A 24388-nucleotide genomic window follows, 5' to 3' on the forward strand; every position below is an offset into this window, starting at 1 on the left:
TTTATTCACTGATATTCAGAGCAGGCTGCGAAAAGTTTGATTTAAAACAATTCAGAGACTGAAACATATACTTCAGATGGCAAATATTTAAGGAGAACAAATTGATATACACATCAGCTGTAACTGTCAATAGTAAAACAAAGCTTAAAATGATGTTTGAGTGAACCTGAATCCAGAAAATGTATGGTGAAGTCTCTTCCAGACATGGTAGACTCCTCACCACTCCAGTCAGGAGTGAGAGGTCAGGTTCTGGAAATAGTTCTCTGTTGTCCAAACTAAGTGAGGGGAGAAGCTCTTTTAATTACCAGGCCTGCCGTATTCCATTTCAAGGTCAAACACTCTCCTCCAAACAGGCACCTGGGGAGCACAGTCCCACCTCCATCTCTGCAAAATGAGTTTTCCCCTCAGCAGAGCAGTATCAATATTAAAGCAGCAGAGGCCCTCTAAAGGCTAGATATGTCAGGTATACTGCAGCAGGAAAACATGTCAGGTAAATGTTTATGTGGGGTCATGATATTTTTGTGCCTTCCTTCAAAATTGGTTTTCTAGGATTTGGAGGGCAAATGTTTGCTCTTCTTCGACTGCATTTGCTGATGTCATGCCATTTGTGAGTGCTTTGTCTGTTTGTGAGCCAGTGAAGTCCAGTTTAAAGTAATTCACTGAGTTTGATCCTATGTCTTTGCAACTTGCTCTACTAGAGCATATAATACAAATAGATTCAAATGGAACCATTTCTTCAAAATAATTATTTAGTTTTGTGTGAAATGCAGATGCAGATGGTAGCCTCTTCTCTAACTGAAGTATATATTTCAGTCTCTGGATTGAAAGCTGACCTTGGTAGTCAAGGTTGGAGGAGCATGTCAGGCTTTTCCCACGGGGAAATAATTATGAAAGAATCAAATAACGTTAACAATAATCCCTGTGTTAGTGTTAAACTGTGGCATCGCAGGCACCACGAGACAATAACATAACTACAGAGTGAGTCACGCCATCAGGGATTAAATGGGCCTCTGACCCAGCCCATAAGGCTCGCCTTTTGTGGAATAGAGCGCTGCATTGGTCTTACTGGGCCTGTATCAAAGCCTGGTTATCTGTCATAAGACCACCGGCTAAAGCAGTCTGTATCTCTGTAAACCCACTAGTTAAAAGCTTCAAACGGTTTTCACTGTTCACAGTTTACTTTGTAAAGCCTGTAAGGATACACTTTCCATGATAACAGACTCATTCGAGGTCTTTCATATACGTGTATATGTCATTATACGTCATTTCGATATCAAATTATTGTAGCCATTGTGGGATTATCAAAACAGCTACGTCCATAGAAGTTGGAACGGCCATTGCTGACCTGTTTTTTCATTAATATTTGATTTATGAGCTGGAGATTAGATCAGTCACGACACAATTTAGCACTGAGCTGTGGAGGGGCTGGGGTTAGGACACTTGTTAGTGTGTTGCACACATCTAAGAAAGTGAATTGCAATGGATTGTCCTCATTTACAGTTGGTGTGGGTTGAAAATATTTTTCTCTGTGAGACAGGGAAGAATGATATTTACCACAATGAGAGAGAGATTGGTTTCATACCAGGCCTTTGTTTGATCTTACTGAAATTGAATAACAGCTCTCTGAATTTCCGTCTCGATACAGTAAACACGCTGCATGACAGCATAAAAAAAGAGTTGTTTAAATTTGTATTATTTTCTCCATCAAATCTGATAAAAGTGTTGATATTATGCATTAAAGTGGGATCAAGATAGGAGGGTGTTCAGAACTTTGACCTTGAATAAACAACACACCGAGTCACTCAAAACAAAACATTTAATTATGATTATGGGACCACAGAGACTCATCTTAGAGCTGTCCTTTCAGCACCTCCACAGGACCATGGACAGCAATGAGTGTCAAGGCTGTCCTTCAGCACCACCCTGCCTAGGCAGGGCTATGGACAGATCCTCAGTACTTGTGGTGCCTATTATTTCTTCACAGGTCTTGCTGGATGGAGCTGGTTTACTTACTTATTCAGAATCTACATTATAAATGCAATGAAGCAAAACTAGTTCTCCTCAAAAGGACTGAACTTTTCAACGAGTGATAGATGTAATTTTATATCAAGTAGTAAGTTCTATGAAATTCTAAAGTAGAGTATGTTTTGAAAACAAAAGTCTCAAATACTGCACCTGTCCTTACATCTACTATACATAACTTGGTAAAAGGCCACAGGGATGTCAGTTCTGTAACATCAATAAGGAATTAATTCACTCTGTCCAAAATGAAATAATCTGGTTTGTTTTGCTTCTTCTCTACAATTACCTTGGATTTGCATTTTTATGGCACTGTCTCTCACTTTCAAGTCCAGTATTTCTTCACAGTTTGACTCTCACAATAAATCTGTGGGGGAATGTGTTCTTGTCTTGCTGTAAATGGATTTAGCCTATCATAAATTGTTTGTAGTGTATGTAGCCTGATATTGTAAACAAACTCTACAATCCAAGATAGCAGTTTAATGGAACATTTTCCTATGTATTCAGTTATTGTCCTGTTGTAACATAGTTATGTTATGTTTTGACCAGACTGGTTGGTTGAGAAAGTGACCTTGGATTAGGAGCCGGTCCTTATGGTGACCTGGGGTGAGAGCCACGTCCTGGGATTATTGCTGTGTCACACCACTCCTCTGCCTGTGTCGTACCAGGGATTATTCAATATCACTGTGCCAGGTTTTAGGACCTGCGCAGGGTTGATGTCAAATGTGTTTTGAATGTGCTCTAGTTCAATGATCATATGTAATCATTTCAGACGTAACACAAATGGGTCACTCATTCATTGTAAAAGCCTCTTTAATAAAGATACTAAATTGTATTATTACATTTATTTAACATTACATTTAGAGGCTTAATAGACAACCAGTTTTCAGTGCCAGCCTTCGTGCCACTCTCCCCGTCTTCCACAGCAGCCATGTGAGCATCTCTAAACTGTGTTTACTAGTTTGGGTCTCTGACACCCTCAGCATCTGTCTCATCAGCAGCTCAGTTCTCAGTAGCCTTCATCAGCTTTGTCACTATTCCTCTGGTGGGCTGAGACTGACAGTCAAGTCCCTCTCAGAACCAAGAGGCTGTCCAAGAGCCTGGCTTCTGTAGAGCAGGAGTAGTGCTGACTGAGATCAGACAGAGAACAATCTGTCTTAGGCCACATGCTTTTGACTGCAATGAGTATCTTCAATGGAGATTTTGTGTTGTCACTGCAAACACACTCTTTGTGCATTACGTGAACACTGTTTACTCCCAGGTTCCTACTGGGCACCATCCCTAGAAAGGCTGTTCATATGTATTCATCTCACTTTTTGACTTGAAAGGCACATCTTTCGAATATGACTCACCTTGACCTGCCGTAGCCTACTGAACTTTGATTCTACTGGAGTTTGTTTTCCCCGTTTAAACATAGTACACGCTTCCTGCACTCTTGACCTGATCTTGTCTGTTAACACTTATAAGATCTGATAACAATCAGATCACAATGCGTCTTAATTATCAACACCTGTCTAAAAATGTTGGTACAATCAGAATGTGGACAAGATCAGAACATAGGACGCATGTTAGAACCAGGTATAAACAGGGCTTACGTATCTTAGTCAGGAGCCAAATGTTTTGTTACATGATGTGTCTGTGATGACTCACACCACCAGGACTGTGGGGCAGAACTGGTACTTATACTCTGCTGAGGTCATCCCTGTGCTGGTATGCATTGTTTAGCAACGTACAGTATGACTGCTCCATATTTCTGTAATGGAGTTGCTGTGGAGTCTCTCAGTTGGATTTGGCCCGGTGGCTCCAGACCCGGCCTCCAGATGATTGATGTCTCTCTTGGTTGGTGGGAAGCTCTGGTTCTGGCCCCGGAGATATTTAATATGTTCTGTGTCTATCCAGGGTATTGCTGTCAGAGCAGGGTGGTGTTTGGATAGATTGAGTCACCTACACACACGCACGTACACACACATACAGTAATTTACTAAAGGCCATTTTCCTGGATCATTAGTCCAGAGTGTGTTCTCTCCATCCACCTGTGTCAGAGACTATGCCTAATTGCACTGATCTTTTTCTCCATGCAGTACTGCAGAGAAACACACAGGGGCTTCGGTCTGTACTCAATAGAAACCTAACTTTATTGACATTTCCTTGACAATGACAATTGCTCTAGAAAGATGGCCCTATGAGAGTCACTGATGAACAGGGCATGTAATTGTTCAAGTCTCCTATTTCCCATGTCCCACAGGGAGGCTGTTAAGTTTGAATGGGGATGAAGAGTAGTACATTATTATTCTGTGGTCCAACAACCCAAGCCTGTTTCATTCTTTACCAACTCATGTCACAGTCCTCTCTCTCATCTGTCCTGTATGCTCTTAAGAGAGGCACAGTTAGCCGCTGCCATCCTTCTTCCTCTCCTCTCCCTCTATCCTTGTCACAGGTCCCCCAGCGCTGCTCTGCGATGACGTCTACAGGCTTCACGATCAGTTATCCTGTCTTTATTGCTTAAGTGGCTGTGACACAGATAGTGTCTCACGCTCTAGCCCAGTCCCAGTGTCTAACCACCAAAGTAATTAAGTCTTCTAATGAATCATCCACTGGACTCACACACCAATCATCTGCACTCTGACACCACACACACCAATCATCTGCACTCTGACACACTAGATACCACACACACACCATTCATCTCACATATTTGTGCAGATTAAATGTGTGTTCATTCACTTACAAGATGGTTTTCAATGTGTTTTTGTATATTTGAGTGAATGTTAGAAAAATCAGTAATGTATAGAAAATCAGTAATGGGGTTTTGTTTAGAGACAACGAACGTCTGGATGATGTTTCTTTGCTGACCAAAAATACATATCCCAAGGACAATGACTGTGGAGTGTACTGTACTCACACAGAATCACACAGACGTTATTTGAGTGACACTTACAATAGGAAGGACAGACAATGACACTTCTCCTTGTCTGACTCCTCCAGTAGCCAAACATACCATCACTCAATGACATTTCCTCCAAGGACCCCGGGACTAAACACCTCCCTCTGCAACTGGATCCTGGACTTCCTGACGGGACGCCCCCAGGTGGTAAGGGTAGGCAACAACACGTCTGCCACGCAGATCCTCAACACTGGGGCCCCTCAGGAGACTGAAAAGATTTGGCATGGGTCCCTAGATCCTCAAAGCTGCAGCATTGAGAGCATTCTGAACGGTTGCATCACGGCGTGGTATGGCAACTGCTCAGCATCTGACCCACTACTCACTGTTTATTATCAGCCCTACCTACATGTACAAATGACCTGGACTAACCTGTACCCCCAGACATTGACTCAGTACCCCCTGTATATAGTCTCATTATTGTCATTTTATAGTTTTACTTTTTTATTATTTTAGTTTATTTGTTAAATATTTTCTTCTTGAACTGCACTGTTGGTTAAGGGCTTGTAAGCATTTCACGGTAGGGTCTACACCTGTTATATTCAGCGCATGTGACAAATAAAGTTTGATTTGATGTTACCCAGTATTCTTCCCCAATGAGTTGACCTGGGGTCATTTCTAGTGGTGCCAGTCCTTCTTCATTAGAGGCATTAATTGGCAGCTGATTATCTCTGTGGTGTCTTAATGGCTGTAGCAGCACATTAGTAAAATGATCATCCTGGCTCCCACTGAACTGCCAATTAGATGGACATGTTACACTCTAATGGATCACTTCACCCAGGCTCTCAATAGCTACCCACACACAGTAAATGGTCTAAGTTAAGAAATGGGACCAGGCAGTCACCATGTCCTCAAGCCTAAAGACCGATCAAGACACCCCTGTCCAGTGTGTCCACATTGTCTTGGAATGCATATAGCATCATCACTGTATACATTCCTGTCCACATTGTCTTGGAATGCATATAGCATCATCACTATACATTCCTGTCCAGTGTGTCCACATTGTCTTGGAATGCATATAGCATCACCACTGTATACATCCCTGCCCAGTGTGTCCACATTGTCTTGGAATGCATATAGTATAATCACTGTAAACATCATGTCAGTGCTGTAGGCTCACCTGCTGTATCTGTGAAGCTGGCTGGTGTTCCATGTGTCCATGCTGCCAGAGACTCTCTACCATTGCAATCCCATAATGAGCAGCCATGTTGTTCTATTGACTGTAGTAAGAGGAGGCAGAATGACAGTGGAGGAAAGGAGCAGTGTGTGAGGGAATGCAGCCAGGAGATGTAGAGGGTGGGAGGGGGGGATTGACAAGGGGAGATGGAATCAATGTGTCTGTGAGGAGCTGCAGGTAGGTACACTCACATTCACTCTCTTTCTGACACACACTTTCTTTCTAACACACACACACACACACACACACACAACTCTCATTAGCTGTGTTACAGTGAGTCAGTGTGTGTGCCTGTCCAGACCTGCAGAGACTGTTCAGGGACGGAGGGGACATTGTTAAAATAATTTTCCATTCCAGCAGAAGCACACCATTGGATGTCGTATAATGGTCTCCACATAGCGTGACAAAAAAGGTTTGCTGACTTGGGAAGTTAGTAATGAGACTTTGCAGAGCCATCTAGTGTCCCAAGGCTAGGATCATAAGTGGCCTAAATTAACTCTGGTGGTGACAGTCTTGCCCCCTGACCCTTTAGAGCAGTGGGATCACTGAGGTCTGTGACTGCAGGGGCCAGCTCTGGGTCTGGGACTGCAGCGGCCTGCTGTGGGCCAGCTCTGGGTCTGTGACTGCAGGGGCCAGCTCTGGGTCTGTGACTGCAGGGGCCAGCTCTGGGTCTGTGACTACATGGGCCAGCTCTGGGTCTGTGACTGCAGGGGCCAGCTCTGGGTCTGTGACTGCAGGGGCCAGCTCTGGGTCTGTGACTGCAGGTGCCAGCTCTGGGTCTGTGACTGCAGGGGCCGGCTCTGGGTTTGTGACTGCAGGGGCCTGCTCTGTGCCAGCTCTGGGTCTGTGACTACAGGGGCCTGCTCTGGGTCTGTGACTGCAGGGGCCAGCTCTGTGTCTGTGACTGCAGGGGCCTGCTGTGGGCCAGCACTGGGTCTGTGACTGCAGGGTCCAGCTCTGGGCCTGTGACTGCAGGGGCCAGCTTTGGGTCTGTGACTACAGGGGCCAGCTCTGGGCCGGCTCTGGGTCTGTGACTACAGGGGCCAGCTCTGGGCCAGCTCTGGGTCTGTGACTACAGGGGCCTGCTCTGGGCCAGCTCTGGGTCTGTGGGAGTCAGTGTTGATCACTGTGTTCTGCTAATTCCCATCAGAAGACAGAGATGTCACCAGGCCAGGAGCCAAGTGCTAAGCAGGGCCACCGTCTCTGTCTCATAAGGCCAGGTGTCCTTGACCCTGATATGGCCTGTGGCGTGCTGCTGGGTCACACTGTGTGCATAGGGTTAGGGGAAAAGGGAAACACAATTATTCAGTCACTTCTACTCTTATCTTCCTATTGACGTAGATAACTTCAGGGCTGCCGTAAACTCAAGGGGGGGGGGGGTATGGTTCTCTGAGGACATGGATTATTCATAGAGGAGAGACGGTAATGACGCAGTCTGTGTGTGTCTCAGACTCCCAATGATGATGCCGGTTGCATCAAGTCACCCGAAAAGGCAGTTGTGCGCACAGAGTTCAGAGAAGTGAAGTATCACTTGGGTGGATGTTTGTGGTGCATATGAATATTTTGGAAACATCAGTCTGCTTCTTGGAACTTTGTAATCTCTCAATGATTGCATTACTCTCACCGTTCAAAAATAAGCACCAGGCTTTCAGCAGAAGATGAAGAAACTCATCTAAAAATAATTACATGATGAAACTCATCGAAAATATATCCCTGTGTTATTAAGATTTACAATTATATCCTTTAGACAGTCATGGTTACCCAACAGTACATATGCTGCAATCTCCTGTGGTTTGTGATTCAGAATGGTTATACATTACTCTTTCACTTTACAGATAAGAATGTCTCAAGGTAGGTTATCAATTCTGGTCGATCATTGACTGGCACTCTCGATAGTCTTACATTCTATAAAACACACCACTACTACAATACAGAAATTGTTATAAGTCTCCTGAATATTGAAAATCTGAAGTGTGAGTAAGGAAGAATGCTTCTGCGCTTTGATGAGGTTAGGAGTGAATACTGTCTCCTTCACTTCTTTCTTCAAAATATTGAATTTATCTATAAAAAAAAAAATTCTCTGAATGATTTTGTCCTATCCCTTTCTATCCATCTCACAATTCTTACCCCCAATGAATGTCTATTTAGCATACCCTCATAATACCTGCATTCTACATGAATGTCTATTTAGCATACCCTCATAATACCTGCATTCTATATGAATGTCTATTTAGCATACCCTCATAATACCTGCATTCTACATGAATGTCTATTTAGCATACCCTCATAATACCTGCATTCTATATGAATGTCTATTTTGCATACCCTCATAATACCTGCATTCTACATGAATGTCGTTTGAGAGTTAACCTTAACTTTAATTTCTGTCTGCCTGAAAAATACTAAAGTCTGACCCAGGAGGACCAGCTAGAACTGGGCACTAGTAGAGCTATAGCTGCCAGTTGATAAGGTTCAGCCACTGGTCTGTCCGGCAAGAACAAGTCAGATGCCTTCAGAACAGGTTTATTGCAGATATTGGGTTCAACACACCACACTCCTCTGTAATGATGGCTCACAGTAAAAGTAAGAGTGTATAAGAGTGGTTCTATGAAGAAATTAAGATAGATTCCAGTAATGACCATACAGAGCATTGGCAGTAGCGCAGTTGGACAATATCATACACAGATACATAAGGCCTCTAATAAACTAGCTTAGCATATACTATGGCCTGTCCTGTCGTATCATAGTAGTATGGCCTGTATACAACCAATAGACTGGCTTAGCGTAGTATGCACATCAATACACACATCTATGCACTACAATGTTCAATTACTGATTACTAATACAGAAACAATCATGGAATGCAGTTACAGCATAAAGATTCAAATACTGGTAAGCATATAACTGAAAACATGACCGTAATGCAACCAGATTCTGCATGAGCACGAGACCACTGTGGAATAGTAACTGCACACGAGGAAGGCTTGATGAGGCTACTTGTTAGACCAGTGCACAGGAGAACTACATAAAGGCTCTACATGTCAATAAATATGACTACAAGTACACAGACAATATGAACATAATAATATGAATAGGCTATCCTAAACAAGGCATGAGGAGCGTAGACGAGCTAGCATGACTAGGCTAGCTGGCTAGGAATAGCATGACACACATGGAAAAGGAATAACTGGTAAATATCTTGACTGCCTTTGCCACACCCAACTAAAATACCAATGACATGTCAACAGTACTTACTCTTGGTGAGGAACAGTCCAAGACATCCATCCTCGTCTGACCACGATCTCACTCTGATGGCAGCAGCAGAGGTCAGTGAGCTGCATGGGAATGGTGAACTATGACTGGCTGATACAAGTGGGGTGACTTGTAGGTACCACTAATAAGAAAATAAGGGGTGTTGGGAGAGTACAGCTAACTAATAGTTCAGGGGTGCTGAAACTACAGGCTGGTCTTTTTAACACTGCCTGCCCTGTACTTCCATTTATGTGTCTGTCCTCCATTGTGTAGAAGTGGTACTGTATGTGGTTCTGGCCAACATCTTCTCCTGGCCACTATTTAATCCAAGTTATCAACACTGTCTGGGCTGGGTTGATTGTGACTCAGCCCTATGACATCTTTAAAATCTCTAAATTCTTTCAAAGAGTTCCATCCAGTACAGAAGAGACTGTGGTACATACATCCCTTGTGTTCTAGAGACTAGAGTACTTCTTTCTCTCTTTTTTGGCTTTGCAGCTAGCTTTCGTCATACTTTAGAAAACATTTCCCAACAGAATCTGTTTTCATTTGAAGTTGTAATCCTTTGGAGCGAGATCCCAATTTTCAGTCCTAGAAAAATGATTAAGGTTGCAGCTTTTGTTCTTATCTTCATATTTTATTTTTGTTGGGGTTCTTATGAAAAGGACCAATGTGCCCAACGTAGCAGATGTTGAACTTTGTTCACATTCTGCCTGCTGCCACTAATTTATAGTTTCTGTTTTATTTGTATGCATGAGAGTTGCTGTTGATTTCCTGTTTTTCAGACACATAGAATTGTCAGTATAGCTCACCTGTTTCTGTTTCTGTCTGGTTAGGTGTGAAGCTCCCCCTCCTTCCCCCCTCTTCCCCCCTTCTGGCACCAGCCCTGTCACACCTTCTCTGTATGTTCACACACATAGCAGGGCACCAGTAGGCTGTGCTCTGTGCCCAAACCCAGGAATGGTGAGGAGGTGCAGGGTGGTGTGCTAGGTGGGGGTGAGAGATGGTGGGAAGGTGTTCTGTCTCTGATTGACCTGATTATGGAACACAGCCCCTGGCATCGTTCCCAGAGGGTGCAGAGATTGTGGCAACGTCTTGAAAAATATTCCTGTGGTGTCGGCTTCTGTCATACACCTCCCGTGGCTAAGGCCTCTCAGTGGCAGGCAGGCAGCCAGAGGGTCGGGGTGGGGGACACAAGATTTATCCCAGTAGACCCTTTTACTCCTACTGGGGGGGATGGTGGGGGACACACAACATAACATGTGTTCCCCTCCCCTCTCCCTTGTGGCAACAACACTCTGCTACCCCCTCTAGGGAGCTGTGGCCTCCCAGCAGGCACTGAGCTGCAGTGTGGCACAGTGCCAGGGGAGGAAGAGCCAACAGGAAGTGGGCTGGATTGGCCAATTAATCTGCACTGTCATCCTTTAGACAAGACAAACTGTATGGGCCCCCAGAGACGCCACGACCCAAAACCCACTGAACTGCTCAAATGGTGTCTTCTGAGGGTGCTGCAGTTTTATACTTACCATCTATATACTCCCCACATTTTATTTGTGCTGATGATTTCATACAACCTGCAGTGACATTCATCCCTGGTGCTAAGAGCAGGTAATTTGTATGTAAAGCATGCTGAACTAGCTTTTAAAGGCACTAGTCCAAAATGACTTTACCTCTAGAGAAGATATCAGATACCTGCCTATCTGGGATAGCTCGGGGAGGGTTCTTCAAAGGAATCTGCCCAGCCTAATGTTTGTGTTTGTATTTCCCCAGAGAGGAAAAGCGTCGACTGCGGCGGTGGAAGAAGTAGTGAATCTGAGTGGCTGGCTGGTGCACTGGCAGAAGAGAAATCTGGAGGAGAATTTCATTTGCTTCCCGGGATGAAATAAATTATTCATTCAGTGACATGGAGTGTTGAGCATGAGTCTGACAGCCATAGAGAAGGCTGTGAGATTATGGGCGAATATGGATGTGTCTCATGTATATTCTGTTTCAGTTTGCCTTACAAATGCCTCTTGTCTTGTCTCTCTGCCAGTCTACCACAGGGCTCTGTTGGCCTCTGTTATGGACAGTCAGTGGGGATCCACTGTAGCTCTGCCTGCTGTAATCCAACATGAAATAATTACCAGAGAGATGAATGGGAATGGTTTGCTAATGCTGTGCAATTATGAATAGGGTACATATTTAATAAGGCTGACCAGAAATGCTTAGCATAATAAGATTTGATTGAAACAGTGATCTACTGCTTGTGCTTGCTCAAATGAGCTGGGAAGGAGTTTTAAACTAACTACAAAGGAGTTTCACAAGGCCTTTAATGGTAGGGTGTACATCAATGGTAATTGGTGATATTGGACTTCTCAGGGTCACCCTTCATTCAGCCTCTCTAGGAAACTCTCCCATTGGTCTAAGGCCACTCCCACCCACATGGGGTATTGATACTTTGACTAATGACAGAGAGTCATACTGGATGTAGTGCTTCTATGACCTCTTTCTGATGATGTCATGTTTTTCCAAGCTCTGCAGCTGACCTATCAGAAGCTCTGTTACTCTAACCACTTGTACTGTCACGGAGCAACATTCTTATCAACAATCCAATACGCACCTCCCAAGGTTTTTCTAAATATCACAAGAAGTGAGGATCATATTCAACATCAATATGACCTTTGCATAATTTCCTCCTTTCTTCTCTGCTGACCCACATTGAGGAGCTGCTTACCCACCCTGGTCATGCATTTTTCATCCGGCTCTGATCACTGGTTCGACAGTGCCTGGCATTTTCTCAATATGTATTCAAAGCAGGTGGAAGATGGCAGGAGAGAGAGATCTTGTTAGCTGCCACCTCCATACAGTCATAGCTAGCTGGATGCAGACGGCAAGGTCACACAGGCAAACCGGCCAAGCTGGTCAAGCGGACCAGGCATCTGTGAGAATAACATAGTGGTACAAACACAAATACAATTCATAATTTAGGGCAGATCATTCTGAGTGGGCCAAGTGTATGCAGTACTCGTCCTCACACATCACCTGTCAAATGCTTTATTAGCTGTGAATGTGAGTGTGAGTCAAAGGGTCAGGGACAGGGTATATTTAAGCAATAAGGCACGAGGGGGTGTGGTATATAGCCAATATACCACAGCTAAGGGCTGTTCTTAGACACGACGCAACACCTGGCCCCTTAGCAATGGTATATTGGCCATATATCACAAACCCTTGAGGTGCCTTATTGCTATTATACACTGGTTACCATATTATAAACTGGTTACGAACGTAACTAGAGCAGTAAAAATAAATGTTTTGTCATACCCGTGGTATACGGTCTGATATACCACAGCTGTCAGCCAATCAGCATTCAGGGCTCGAACCACCCAGTATATAATGTACAATATAGTTGAATATGTAGTACTGTTGTGTGGAGCATGGTAGATATTACTTGTTTGTTGACTGTCTGTTGAGAGCCAGTTACCTTCGAGTTGTGGATTGAAGTTCAAGCAATGAGATGCTAAAGTACACTTGTAGTAAGATATTGGGTTCCCAGTGCAGCACTGTGAGCTTGTTATCCAGGAGCCTCCAGCTACCAGCCTTTACCTGTTCATTACCGTCCAGTGTTATTCGTACTGCTCCTACTGCATCACGCCAAGGGAGAGAGAATAGGTGTCTCTGAATATGGTGAAAGACTGGAGTTGGTTGTTACATTCCATGATATAATAAGGACAAACAGACGTGGAGGAGATGACCCTGATAGGAACCTTACATCAGAATGTAGTGCTATTGGCCACGTAGTACTGACCAGAGTCCCTCCTGTCCAGCTAGGATAAAAATACACCTCAAAACATCTGGGCCAGGATTTGGGTCAGACCAAAAAAAGCCTGATCTGGACCAGACAAACATGGTCCAGAGGTGAAGACAAGGTTGACCTATTATATCTCTGGTCTATTTCTGGCCTGTGCTCCAGGGGCCACGCAGAGGCTGAGGTCACTCAGGCGGTAATGGCTATGGGATATGTATAGGCTACAGCAGGATGGCACCTGGGGAAAAGACTTCAGATGTGTTCCATGTCCCAGAGGTGGATCATGGGAAACCCACCACTCAACTGAGGTGGTTTAACCATGAATTATCGACCTGGCCTCATTACTGAGTTTGTGAACCCTACTAGCTATAGGTCAAGCCCTGCCAATGGAACCATATACTAGCGGTTTTACATGTTATTTCTGTGATTGTATATGGGATACAGGATGCATTGCAATGGGGCGGCAGGTAGCCTAGTGGTTAGAGCGTTGGGCCAGTAACCGAAAGGTTGCTAGATCTAATTCCCGACTTGACGAGGTAAAAAAAATTGGTTGTTCTGCCCCTGAACAAGGCAGTTAACCCACTGTTCCTAGGCCGTCATTGTAAATAAGAATTTGTTCTTAACTGACTTGCCTAGTTAAAAAAATATACTGTATATTGTGACATGGGCCCTTGTTTTTTTTGATATATCAGTTTTTAAATGCTTTGCCTGTAATTTTTCACTCCCTCTTATGCAAAGTGTAACAACCAAGTGCTATTTTGATGGAGTGGACCCCTTTATTCTACACTTTGGTATGTTGCTGAACACCTGCTGTCATGCTTTACAATAATTGGACGTTATTCTCATGTCAGTCAAGTGTTTGTATGTAAGGAATGTATGTAGGGAAATGGGCATGTCGTCTGCGTATCTCAGTTACACTCCTCTCTACCTGTCGTCGACTCAAAGCTATTGCTAATAGACATCAAGCTTCAGGAATACTGGTATGTGTGTGTGTATTTTTATGTCAGGAGGACAGAATATTTCCCAGGTAGCCCTTCACCTTGGTGGCAATGGAATGCACCTTTCGATGATGTCTGGGTCGCGGTGGCCGGGAGATTTATCCAGTGGTAATGAGGACTAGCTTTTCTTTAAAGGAGGAGGCAGATAGTGTTGACCTTCTCTATCCTCTCCGGGTCCTGGCCACAACGTTTAGGGTTCAACTTTTAGGCTTCTGTTAGGGTGCTGTTACACCACCGACCCGGTTCATCCTCTGATGCCACACACTGAAACCCAGGCCTCTCAATGCCTCTCAGTCTGTGCATACAGTATCTAGTATGAGGAAATGAAAGGGAGTTGTGTACAGAGGTCTCTGAACCTACCATTGATTCTTGACAATAGGTTTCACAATGTTAATTGAGACTATAGAGAAATGTAAGAGGACTCTCATATGCTTTCAAAAACATTTGTAGTCCTGTGACATGCATGGGTTACTCTGTGACAGGAATGTCACACTCACACAGGGGTAGATTCAGGTATCACAATTTTATTTAAAAAATTAGAACTTTTTCATATTTCAGTGTTGCCATGCTTTGAGCATATAACAATACAGTATAAAATCTCAACCCAAAAGGAGGATAGTAAAAGCAGATTTTGTTGATGCTGCTGCAGCAATTAGTTAAGTCATGCTGTTACTGTACAGATAACATTCCAATTAAAGTACAAACACCTCAATGAATTGCTTTTAAGTACAATAATCATCTTATTATCCAACGCAATGTGTTATGATAATAAACATCTCTTTTGGAAATAAATCTCGTTGTAGGCCTACAGGAAAATAAATACGACACAAAATACTTTGCAAATCATAATGAATGTGAGTTATTTCAACATCCCAAGGCACCCAGGCTTGTATGTTGGCAAAAAAAGATGTCATTCTTTACACAAAATTGCGTCAAGCAGGTGGTGATCGAGAAACGATAGCGATAGAGCAGAAAGCTGTGCCTGTTTCATAACCGTGTAAGTATACATTCCTTTTCAAGTCTACCCGTCGTTCACAGTGAAAATCCCAGGCACTGGGAATATAAACAAAATCGCATGATTGGTTGAAATGCGTGTCCCCAGTCCAATAAAAACAAGGCAACAGTAAGCATGTTGTCCCCCACAAATGATGCAGCACCCCCCTTGGGCCAATCAGTATAATTTTGCAAATGACTGATTTCTATGGCAAGACGCATCATTCACCCAAGTTTCGTTAAAATCGGGCCAGTGGTGTCTGAGATATCGTGTGTGACTAACTTACATACAGTTGATTACTATAGCATCCCCCCTTGGACCAATCAGTGTAATTTTGTGAATGTTAGATCTCTATTGCAAGAGGCATCTTTTACCCAAAATCGGGCCAGTGGTGTCTGAGATATCTTGTGGGTTAGCTAGACTCATCACTCTGAGTCATATGTTGAGTCTTGACAGTGTTTGTTACAATACAAATATCCTTGACTAATTTTTGCCAGACCATGCCCAAGTGAATATTTATTGGTCAATAGTGGCCATGTTGTTTTAGGTATTAGTCTGGAAAATATTGTCATGGATGCCACATATCAAGTTTCATGCAGATCGTTCATTCGGTGCTAGAAGAGTAGCTTTTCAGTGTTTTTCACAAAATTCTAAATAATGGAAATCCAGAATGGTGAAGCTTATTGGTCCCTGAGGCAAATTTGTTTCTTTTGAGGAGAGGGACATATGTACCGAATTTCATGACTATAGGTCAAACAGGGTAATGGGCGTGACCTTTCAAAGTTTGCATTTGAAACATTTCTTGTTATAGCGCCATCATCTGGCCAATCAGTGTAATTTTGTAAATGCCAAATATCTAACGCAAGACGCATCATTCAAGTTTTGTCACAACCAGGCCAGCGCTGTCTGAGATGTCACGCGTGACTAATGTACAAACGCACTAATGTACTAACGGACGGAGACAGATCCCCAGTCCCCTCCCTGATTTCCTCGTTGGGGACAACTACATGGTCACCAATTCTATTGATGGTGGACGTTCTAAGTGGTCCTTTGTCGGGGAGTGCTGTCTGCATCTGCACTGCGTTGTGGTGATATGCTGGCCTGTATGTGTCAATTGCGCTGAAGACCATGAGATAACAAACCGGCCAGTTGAACGAAGCGCTTTGAAGCATCCAACCAGATGCCAAAACTATCTAACTGAAATATCCAAGATGAACAAGGTCAGATTCTTATTTTAGACAGGTAGAAATCTAGTAAGTGTCCACACATAAAGAATTCAATATCTATAACAAATCCAGATGTCATTTACTGAAATAAATGCTTATTTTTCTATCAAATCAGACGCATTATCAACAGAGGCTTTAACAGACACATTTCTCATTGGCTTTTCACTTTTCCCTGCAGTTCAGTTCAGTTGACGACAAGCCTCAAATGTCCACTTGGAGGCTCCTCCGTAAATATCAATGCTGCTCTCCAACCACGAAAACACGTTGCCTATCTGCGCTTTGCTGCTGCAAGTTGCCAGGTTGTATATCTCTCCAATAGACAACTTCCGGTCCCAGATATGAAAATTCGCCAGGTCTCCAACAAAAGCTTGTGTAGCATCAAAGCCCCCTCCAAGCGTATCCTGTGGAAAATAATATTGAATTCATGAAGATGGATATTGTGCTAACACAAAGGAAAACAATATTTCAAGTTAACCTTTGGAGTTAATTTGTGCATTAAATAATTTATCCATGCGTCCATCCATGTGGCTTGTTAGAAGAAACCAACGATAGCTCATATATCAAATTAGTAGACTTTTTCATTTATCCAGATTACTGTTTTGACTAATGAATCACGTTACCATGCAAACGTCTTTTCATTTTGCCATTGCAGTGTGAGCTGATAAATCAGAATTGGGGTTGCCCTGTTTCGTCAGCCTTGCCTCATACTTTACGCATTTCTGAGCACCTCCAAGACATATGATACCTAGTAATGGTGTAGTTACTTTAGCTAGAAAGGGAGATTGGTTGGTGAGGATGGATGGGAGTAATCTGCAACTGTCTAGCAATCCAAAGGTTGTGTGATCAAGTCGCGTTGGGGACAACTGTAGCATTTTAACTTACTCTTCCCCTAACTCTTTTTTGAAACTTAACCAATTTCACCTAACCTGCTACGTAAATTCCACTAACCAGTGTCATTTTAGTTCTCCTAACCTTTTACAAAAGTTATCCTAACCTTTGTTGTTAGTTCCCCTAACCACCAACATAAATTCTCCCCATAATTCTCCTTTGTTGTTATGGCGCAATAAGCAACCTGGTCCCAGAGAAAGACGTATAATACTATACGTCCCCCAAAGTGTCGTATAAAATACTTCATTCAGTTCATATGCTATTGTACGGCAGGGTAAGACGTACAATATACATCCTATAATTCGTATGATATTGTACGATCGCTATTCCATTCATAATGTAACGTACATAATGTAATATATCATACTAAATGGAGTGTCACAGATTTACCGACAGAATAATACGAATTGCCCCGAGACTATGTTGGTTTCATGAGTAAAAAGGATCATTTCCCACACTCCCAATGGCTAGAGCTGCCACTTTTTGGGAACAGAACACTATTCTGGACACATAAGAAATCCCGCTATGCCCTCCGACGAACCATCAAACAGGCAAAGCACCGGCTCTGACGCTCGTCAGATATGGCAGGGCTTGCAAACTATCACGGATTACAAAGGGAAACCCAGCCGCGAGCTGTCCAGTAATGCGAGCCTACAAGACAAGCTAAATACCTTCTATGCTTGCTTCAAGCCTTGTAACACTGAACCATGCATGAGAGCACGTGCTGTTCCAGACGACTGTGTGTTCACGCTCTCCGTAGCCGATGTGGGTAAGACCTTTAAACAGGTTAAAATTCAAAAGGCAGCAGGGCCAGACTAATTACCAGGGTGTGTACTCAGAGCATGCACGGACCAGCTGGCAAGTGTCTTCACTGACATGTTCAACCAATCCCTGACCCAGTCTGTCATACCTACATGTTTCAAGCAGACCACCATAGTGCCTGTGCCCAAGAATGCGAAAGTAGCCTGTCTAAATTCAGTTCATATGCTATTGTACGGCAGGGTAAGACGTACAATATACATCCTATAATTCGTATGATATTGCCCCGTAGCACTCACATCTGTAGCCATGAAATGCTTTGAAAGGCTGGTCATGGCTCACATCAACACCATCATCCCAGACACACTGGACCCACTCCAATTGGTATACCGCCCCAACAGATCCACAGATTATGCAATCTTATTGCACTCCACACTGCCCTTTCCTGTCTGGACAAAAATAACACCTATGTGAGAATGCTGTTCATTGACTACAGCTCAGCGTTCAACACCAAAGTGCCTTCCAATCACTAAGCTAAGGACCCTGGGACTAAACACCTCTCTATGCAACTGGATCCTGGACTTCCTGACGGGCCGCCCCCAGGTGGTAAGGGTAGGGAACAACAGATCCACCACTCTGACCCTCAACATTGCACCTTAGGGGTAATGCGGTGCCAGGACAACAACCTCTCTCTCAACATCAGCAAGACAAAGGAGCTGATTGTGGGTACAGGAAACGGAGGGCTGAGCATGCCTCCATCCACATAAACAGGGCTGTAGTGGATCAGCTTGAGAGCTTCAAGTTCCTCGGTGTCCACATCACTATGGAATTATCATGGTCCACACACACCAACACCGTCGTGAAGAGGGCACAACAATTCCTCTTCCCCTCAGGAGGTTGAAAAGATTTGCATGGGCCCTCAGATCCTCAAAAAGTTCTACAGCTGCACCACTGAGAGCATCTTGACTGGCTGCATCACCGGTATGGCAACTGCTTGGCATCTGACCACAAGGCGCTACAGAGAGTAGTGCGTACGGCCCAGTACATCACTGGGGCTGAGCTCCCTGCCATCCAGGACCTCTATACCAGGCTGTGTCTGTCAGAGAAAGGCCCTAAAAATTGTCAAAGACTCCAGCCACCCAAGTCATAGACTGTTCTCTCTGGTACCGCATGGAAGGCGCTACCAATGCACCAAGTCTGTAACCATCATGACCCTGAACAGCTTACTACAAGCCATTAGACTGCTAAATAGTTAGTCCGGGGAGTTATTGGTTCACTAAATAGTTAGTCCGGGGAGCTATTGGTTCACTAAATAGTTAATCTGGGGAGCTAGTGGTTCACTATTTAACTATCTGCATTGACCCTTTTTGCACTAACTCTTTTGGCTCATCACATATGCTGCTGCTACTGTTTATTATCCATCTTGTTGCCTGGTCACTTTATCCCTACCTACTGTATATGTACATACAATGAATTCGAAAAGCATTCAGACCCCTTGACTTTATCCATATTTTGTTGCGTTATAGCCTTGTTCTAAAATTGATTAAATTATAGATTTTCTGTCAATCTACACACAATGACCTATAATGACAAAGCGAAAACAAGTTTTTAGAAATGTTTGCCAATGTATTAAAATATAAAACAGAAAGGTTGAAGGAATTGTCTGTAGAGCTCCGAGACAGGTTTGTGTCGAAGCACAGATCTGGGGAAGGGTACCAAAACATTTCTGCAGCATTGAAGGTCCCCAAGAACACAGTGGCCTCCATCATTCTTAAATGGAAGAAGCATGGAATCACCAAGACTCTTCCTAGAGCTGGCCACCTGGCCAAACTGAGAAATCGTGGGACAAGGGCCTTGGTCAGGGAGGTAACCAAGAACCCAATGGTCACTCTGACAGAGCTCCAGAGTTCCTCTGTGGAGATGGGAGAACCTTCCAGAAGGACAGCCATCTCTGTAGCACTCCACCAATCAGGCCTTTATGGTAGAGTGGCCAGACGGAAGCCATTCCTCAGTAAAAGGCACATGACAGCCCGATTGGAGTTTGCCAAAAGGCACCTAAAGGAATCTCAGACCATAAGAAACAAGATTCTCTGGTCTGATGAAACCAAGGTTTAACTCTTTGGCCTGAATGCCAAGCATCATGTCTGGAGGAAACCTGGCACCATCCCTATGGTGAAGCATGGTGGTGGCAGCATCGTGCTGTGGGGATGTTTTTCAGTGGCAGGGACTGGGAGACTAGTCAGGATCGAAGGAAAGAAGAATGTGAGAAACTCCCCAAATGCAGGTGTGCCAAGCTTGTAGCATCATACCCAAGAATACTAAAGCCTGTAATTGCTGCCAGAGGTGCGGAAGTACTGCATAAAGGGTCTGAATACTTATGTAAATGTATATTTCTGTTGTTTTTTTAAATACATTTTCTAAAATTTCTAAAAACCTGTTTTTAGTTTGTCATTATGGGGTACTGTGTGTAGATGAGGAAAGTTTTTTTCTTAATCCATTTTATAATAAGGCTGTAATGTAACAAAATATGGAAAAAGCAGAAGGGGTCTGAATACTTTCTGAACGCACTGTATCTCCCTCAATGACCTCGTACCCCTGCACATCGACTCAGTACTGGTACCCTGTGTATATAGCCAAGTTATTGTTACTCATTGTGTATTTATTCCTTGTGTTATTATTTGTTTATTTTTCTATTATTTCTCTTTTTTCTCTCTGCATTGATTGGAAGGGCCTGGAGGTAAGCATTTCACTGTTAGTCTACACCTGTTGTTTACGAAGCATGTGACAAATATTATTTAATTTGATTGATTTCATTTGATAATTGATCCAAATTCATGCCTAAATGGGGTAATTCCTCCATCTTATTATGGAACCTGAGAGTCAGCGGCTCAGGTTTTTAATTGATACATAAGCCTGTTCCTCTCTCAAGGTCTGACTGATGTTTATGCTATAGGCCATGTCCCTTTTGATATTATGACCTAAGGTACCAAAGTTTATTGATTAAAAACGGACCATTAAAATTGTAATGGACATACCTGTTCTTGTCCCAATATCAGAACACCTTGTGGTTTGATTGGATGGTATGGAGCAAGGTTTTCTCCACTGCCCCTCATGACTCCATCTTGGAAAGCCTCCCATACTCCATCTCGAGTTGTCCATGTGACACAGATGTGATGCCACTTCCCGTCGTTGATAATGAATGGTAATTTAGCTACCTGGAATGGATTTCAGTATTTTATTTTAGTATATGCATGGGTGGAGTTTTTTACATTTTTATCACTGCAGCAAACTAAAATAAATTACCTTTGCATACTTATTAAAAAGCTTGAGGCTTTTTAGGCAGTGTGGTCTAATTCAAAAATGACATTTCTTTGTATTTTGCAGTGCAGGCATTCATGCTACAATCAGCATGTTCATATATTAAGAATAATTTTGATGCAATACTCTGCTTTCAAATAATATTTTGTATACTGTTGGTGATATATGCATCATGTAAAATAACATGTGAGTATACCTTGTCATTGATGAGTATCTCCATAGGATTATTCCCCCACTCAATCAGCACCAGCTCGTTGGCCTGCCCTGGCACTGCGTAGGAGAACGGCGTGCCCACCCCTGGGGATGCATTGGATTTGAGCCACATGCAGACAGTGAATGCGTACATCTCAGGGAGACTCTTCTTCACTTTGGCATACATGTAGTTGGTCCTCAACGGGAATGTCAACTGGAATTTATCCAGCGGCCTGTTTTCTTTCTGACCTGAAAACAAAACAGAGGACAAGGTTAAAGATGTCACCTGTCACAATAATTATTGTGGGCTAGCCTAGGCCTATAGATGCAGTGCTTGACTTGGGCAGGAGCTCATCGGTACTGAGTACTGGCACCTCAAATGTTCTACTGCTTGAGCTCCTGTTCTTCTTATAGAATATTAGCTAAGACATATTGTGGCGCTCCTGAACCTAAATATAAACAGTACCAGCACCCAAAATTAGTACAGAAACATATTTCACACCAAGTCAAGCACTGTATAGAAGTTAGAGCCTTTTATATCGGCTATGTGAGTGACACCAATTTGTTGGACATCAATGGTGGAACATTTGTCCAGTCTTTAACAACCAACTGTGATTGTCAGGTCAAGATGAACGTGAGGATTTGAGTTTTACTTTTTTGAAGGTTGTCAAATATGTTGCTGAGCATCACGTAATGTGCAGGGGAGGGTTCCAACAGATTGCTGCTGAAGGTTGACTGATCAATGTAGTTATACAACAGAATTCTGTTTCTTGTAGTTCCACGTTTTTTTCTGCGGCATGATAGGCATCACATGAGCAAAGGGGTTGGAATAGCGGTCCTGGTCTCTCCTCACCCCTCCCTCCGCGGAACTTTACAACAGTGTTTGTTGCCCGCTATAAGTAGCTGGAGCATTACGCCATAGGGTCCTGGCGAACTTTGCTCTGCTCAAACGGCTAGTGGTGCAAGTGGAGACGGCTGTTACAATAGAATTTAACCATTTTGATTAAGGGAAAAGTGCTGAATACAGAAGGTTGCACCATCCTTTTTTTTTTTTACGGATGCCTTAAACAGTAAATCACCTTAAGCCACACATCTTTGTGGAATTGGATATGCAAAGCAATGCAGCTATTCGCTGGATCCCATCCCCCCCTGCCATGCAATGGACACCAGCCATATTACCAATTGATTTCGTATATTGACATGGATCTATTCATTAGTAATAAACACCACTTCAGTTGGATTTGAAAGGTATTTCAGAATAGCTCGTTTTTGTTTTTTAAACGGCGATACTAATTAGTTAAACTATGCTGGCCAAGTATTTGGCGCGTTTTTGAGCTCGCACCTTTCTCGAGGTCGGTGATTCTCTGGTGCAGGGATGTGAGAGTCGACTCCACTCTACCGCGCTGCTCCGTCTCGTTCCGCAGCCCAGGCTTGTCATCTTCTATACTGTTCACGCGGGATAACACCTGCTTCTCCAAATCGTCTATTTTACTCTGTAGCAGGTCTTTCAGACTGTTCGCCTGGACCGAGTTGTTGTTCCGACTGAATTGCTGTGGAATGAAATAATGATTAGTTAAAAATAAAAAAACGTTACAATAATACTGAGAAACATTACAACCCATATGCTGAGGGACATCGTAAAGCTAATGCCAGATTAACTTCTTTAAGGTTTATTGCCCTGTGGAGTTAGCAACATGGTAGCCTACATCAAGCAACTAAATTCGTCTCCGGCAAGGTGTCTGTTCTCAGCATGACTTGTTAAATTTCACGATTAGTGCAGAGTATTAACCTACATGGTGGAGGGCTGTTCACCCCTGGAAGTAAATGTGATAAACAAAGTACTAGGGCGGCAGTGCGAGTTGGACAAGACAGTGCAACGTGATTTAGGCCATATTGTAAACATGTCGTTTTTCACCCCAAATGATTGGTGAAATGTATAAAGGCTATTATTTCGTTAAGATTAGGGTTCTCCACATACCTCGAGATTTTCTAATCTCTGCTTTAGAGACTGTAAAGTCTGCGATAGTTGCGCCAATGTGTCCGAGGGACCCCTTGATACATCCCCCATAGTATTTTTGGTCCCAGTCTCTTTTCTCCTTCCCCCAGGTCCGGGCTCGGGCGCACTCTGGCCCTCACAGCGAGTTAACTTGGAAGTCAGTTCTCTGATAGTCTCTTTTTGGTTCATAATGGTCTCCTTCTGCTGTAGGACGGTCTCCCGGAGCTGCATCACAGTGGTCTTCAAATCCTCTCCAGGCATACTGTTTTGTAAGGTAGCGGCGCATATGTCCATATCCTTGGGCACCGACGTGCAAATAAATTGAGTCGGACCAACACCAAAGTCTTGGCACGAACCCTCCACGAATAAGTAAGAAAGTATTAAAAGTTTCCAAGAGATTGCCTTCTTAATGGTCTGCATTTCGCCGTGTGTGTTGTGCTTGCATTTGGTTTAGGAGCAGCGGTGGTGTGTTGCGAGTGATTTCAGGGCCACCGAGCTGTCGCTTTTTGTTGTAATCCGTCTGTGGCGCGCGCCCGGTTTATATAGCGCGCGTGGTCTGCGCTGATCAGATTCACCCCATCACGGAGAGGAGGGGAGGAATCGCACTCTCACAGCTTAATCGCCTCTCAAAGTGAAGGAGGAAGGAGACTCACGCTCAAAGATGAAACTCGAGGCTCCCGGATGCTAAATCATTCATCACGACGAAAATGTGTCATTTCTTAATGTGTGTTATTCATTAAACATTTGTGGATTGGTAAACCGCAATGACATTACTGGGTATCAGGAGAGTCAGCTGTGTTCGTTTTGTGCATATAGGCAAAACCGACAGAACACCGAAAGGAAG

General features: G+C 43.5%; 1 protein-coding gene across 1 annotated transcript; it reads right to left on the bottom strand.

Moving 5' to 3' along the window:
• Window positions 1–14675: 14675 nt before the first annotated feature.
• Window positions 14676–24133, bottom strand: LOC109883068 (neuronal pentraxin-1-like). Its single transcript, XM_020475117.2, has 5 exons — window positions 23527–24133; window positions 22891–23098; window positions 21553–21797; window positions 21074–21253; window positions 14676–16792 (listed from the first exon to the last, which is right to left on the bottom strand). Exons 1-5 carry the CDS (start codon window positions 23962–23964, stop codon window positions 16571–16573), a joined length of 1293 nt encoding a protein of 430 aa, XP_020330706.1. The 5' UTR covers window positions 23965–24133; the 3' UTR covers window positions 14676–16570.
• Between the last annotated feature and the right edge of the window lie 255 nt (window positions 24134–24388).

This window comes from Oncorhynchus kisutch, linkage group LG6 (assembly GCF_002021735.2).
Source record: "Oncorhynchus kisutch isolate 150728-3 linkage group LG6, Okis_V2, whole genome shotgun sequence".
Classification (NCBI taxonomy): domain Eukaryota; kingdom Metazoa; phylum Chordata; class Actinopteri; order Salmoniformes; family Salmonidae; genus Oncorhynchus; species Oncorhynchus kisutch.

What these genes read in the sequence shown, in the direction of transcription:
- LOC109883068 (XM_020475117.2), bottom strand. Translation starts at nt 23,964, where the DNA reads ATGCAGACCATTAAGAAGGCAATCTCTTGGAAACTTTTAATACTTTCT. An exon ending in AGAGATTAGAAAATCTCGAG is followed by an intron (nt 23,099 to 23,526) that starts GTATGTGGAGAA and finishes TTCATTCCACAG; the next exon opens with CAATTCAGTCGGAACAACAA. An exon ending in AGATACTCATCAATGACAAG is followed by an intron (nt 21,254 to 21,552) that starts GTATACTCACAT and finishes AATCCATTCCAG; the next exon opens with GTAGCTAAATTACCATTCAT.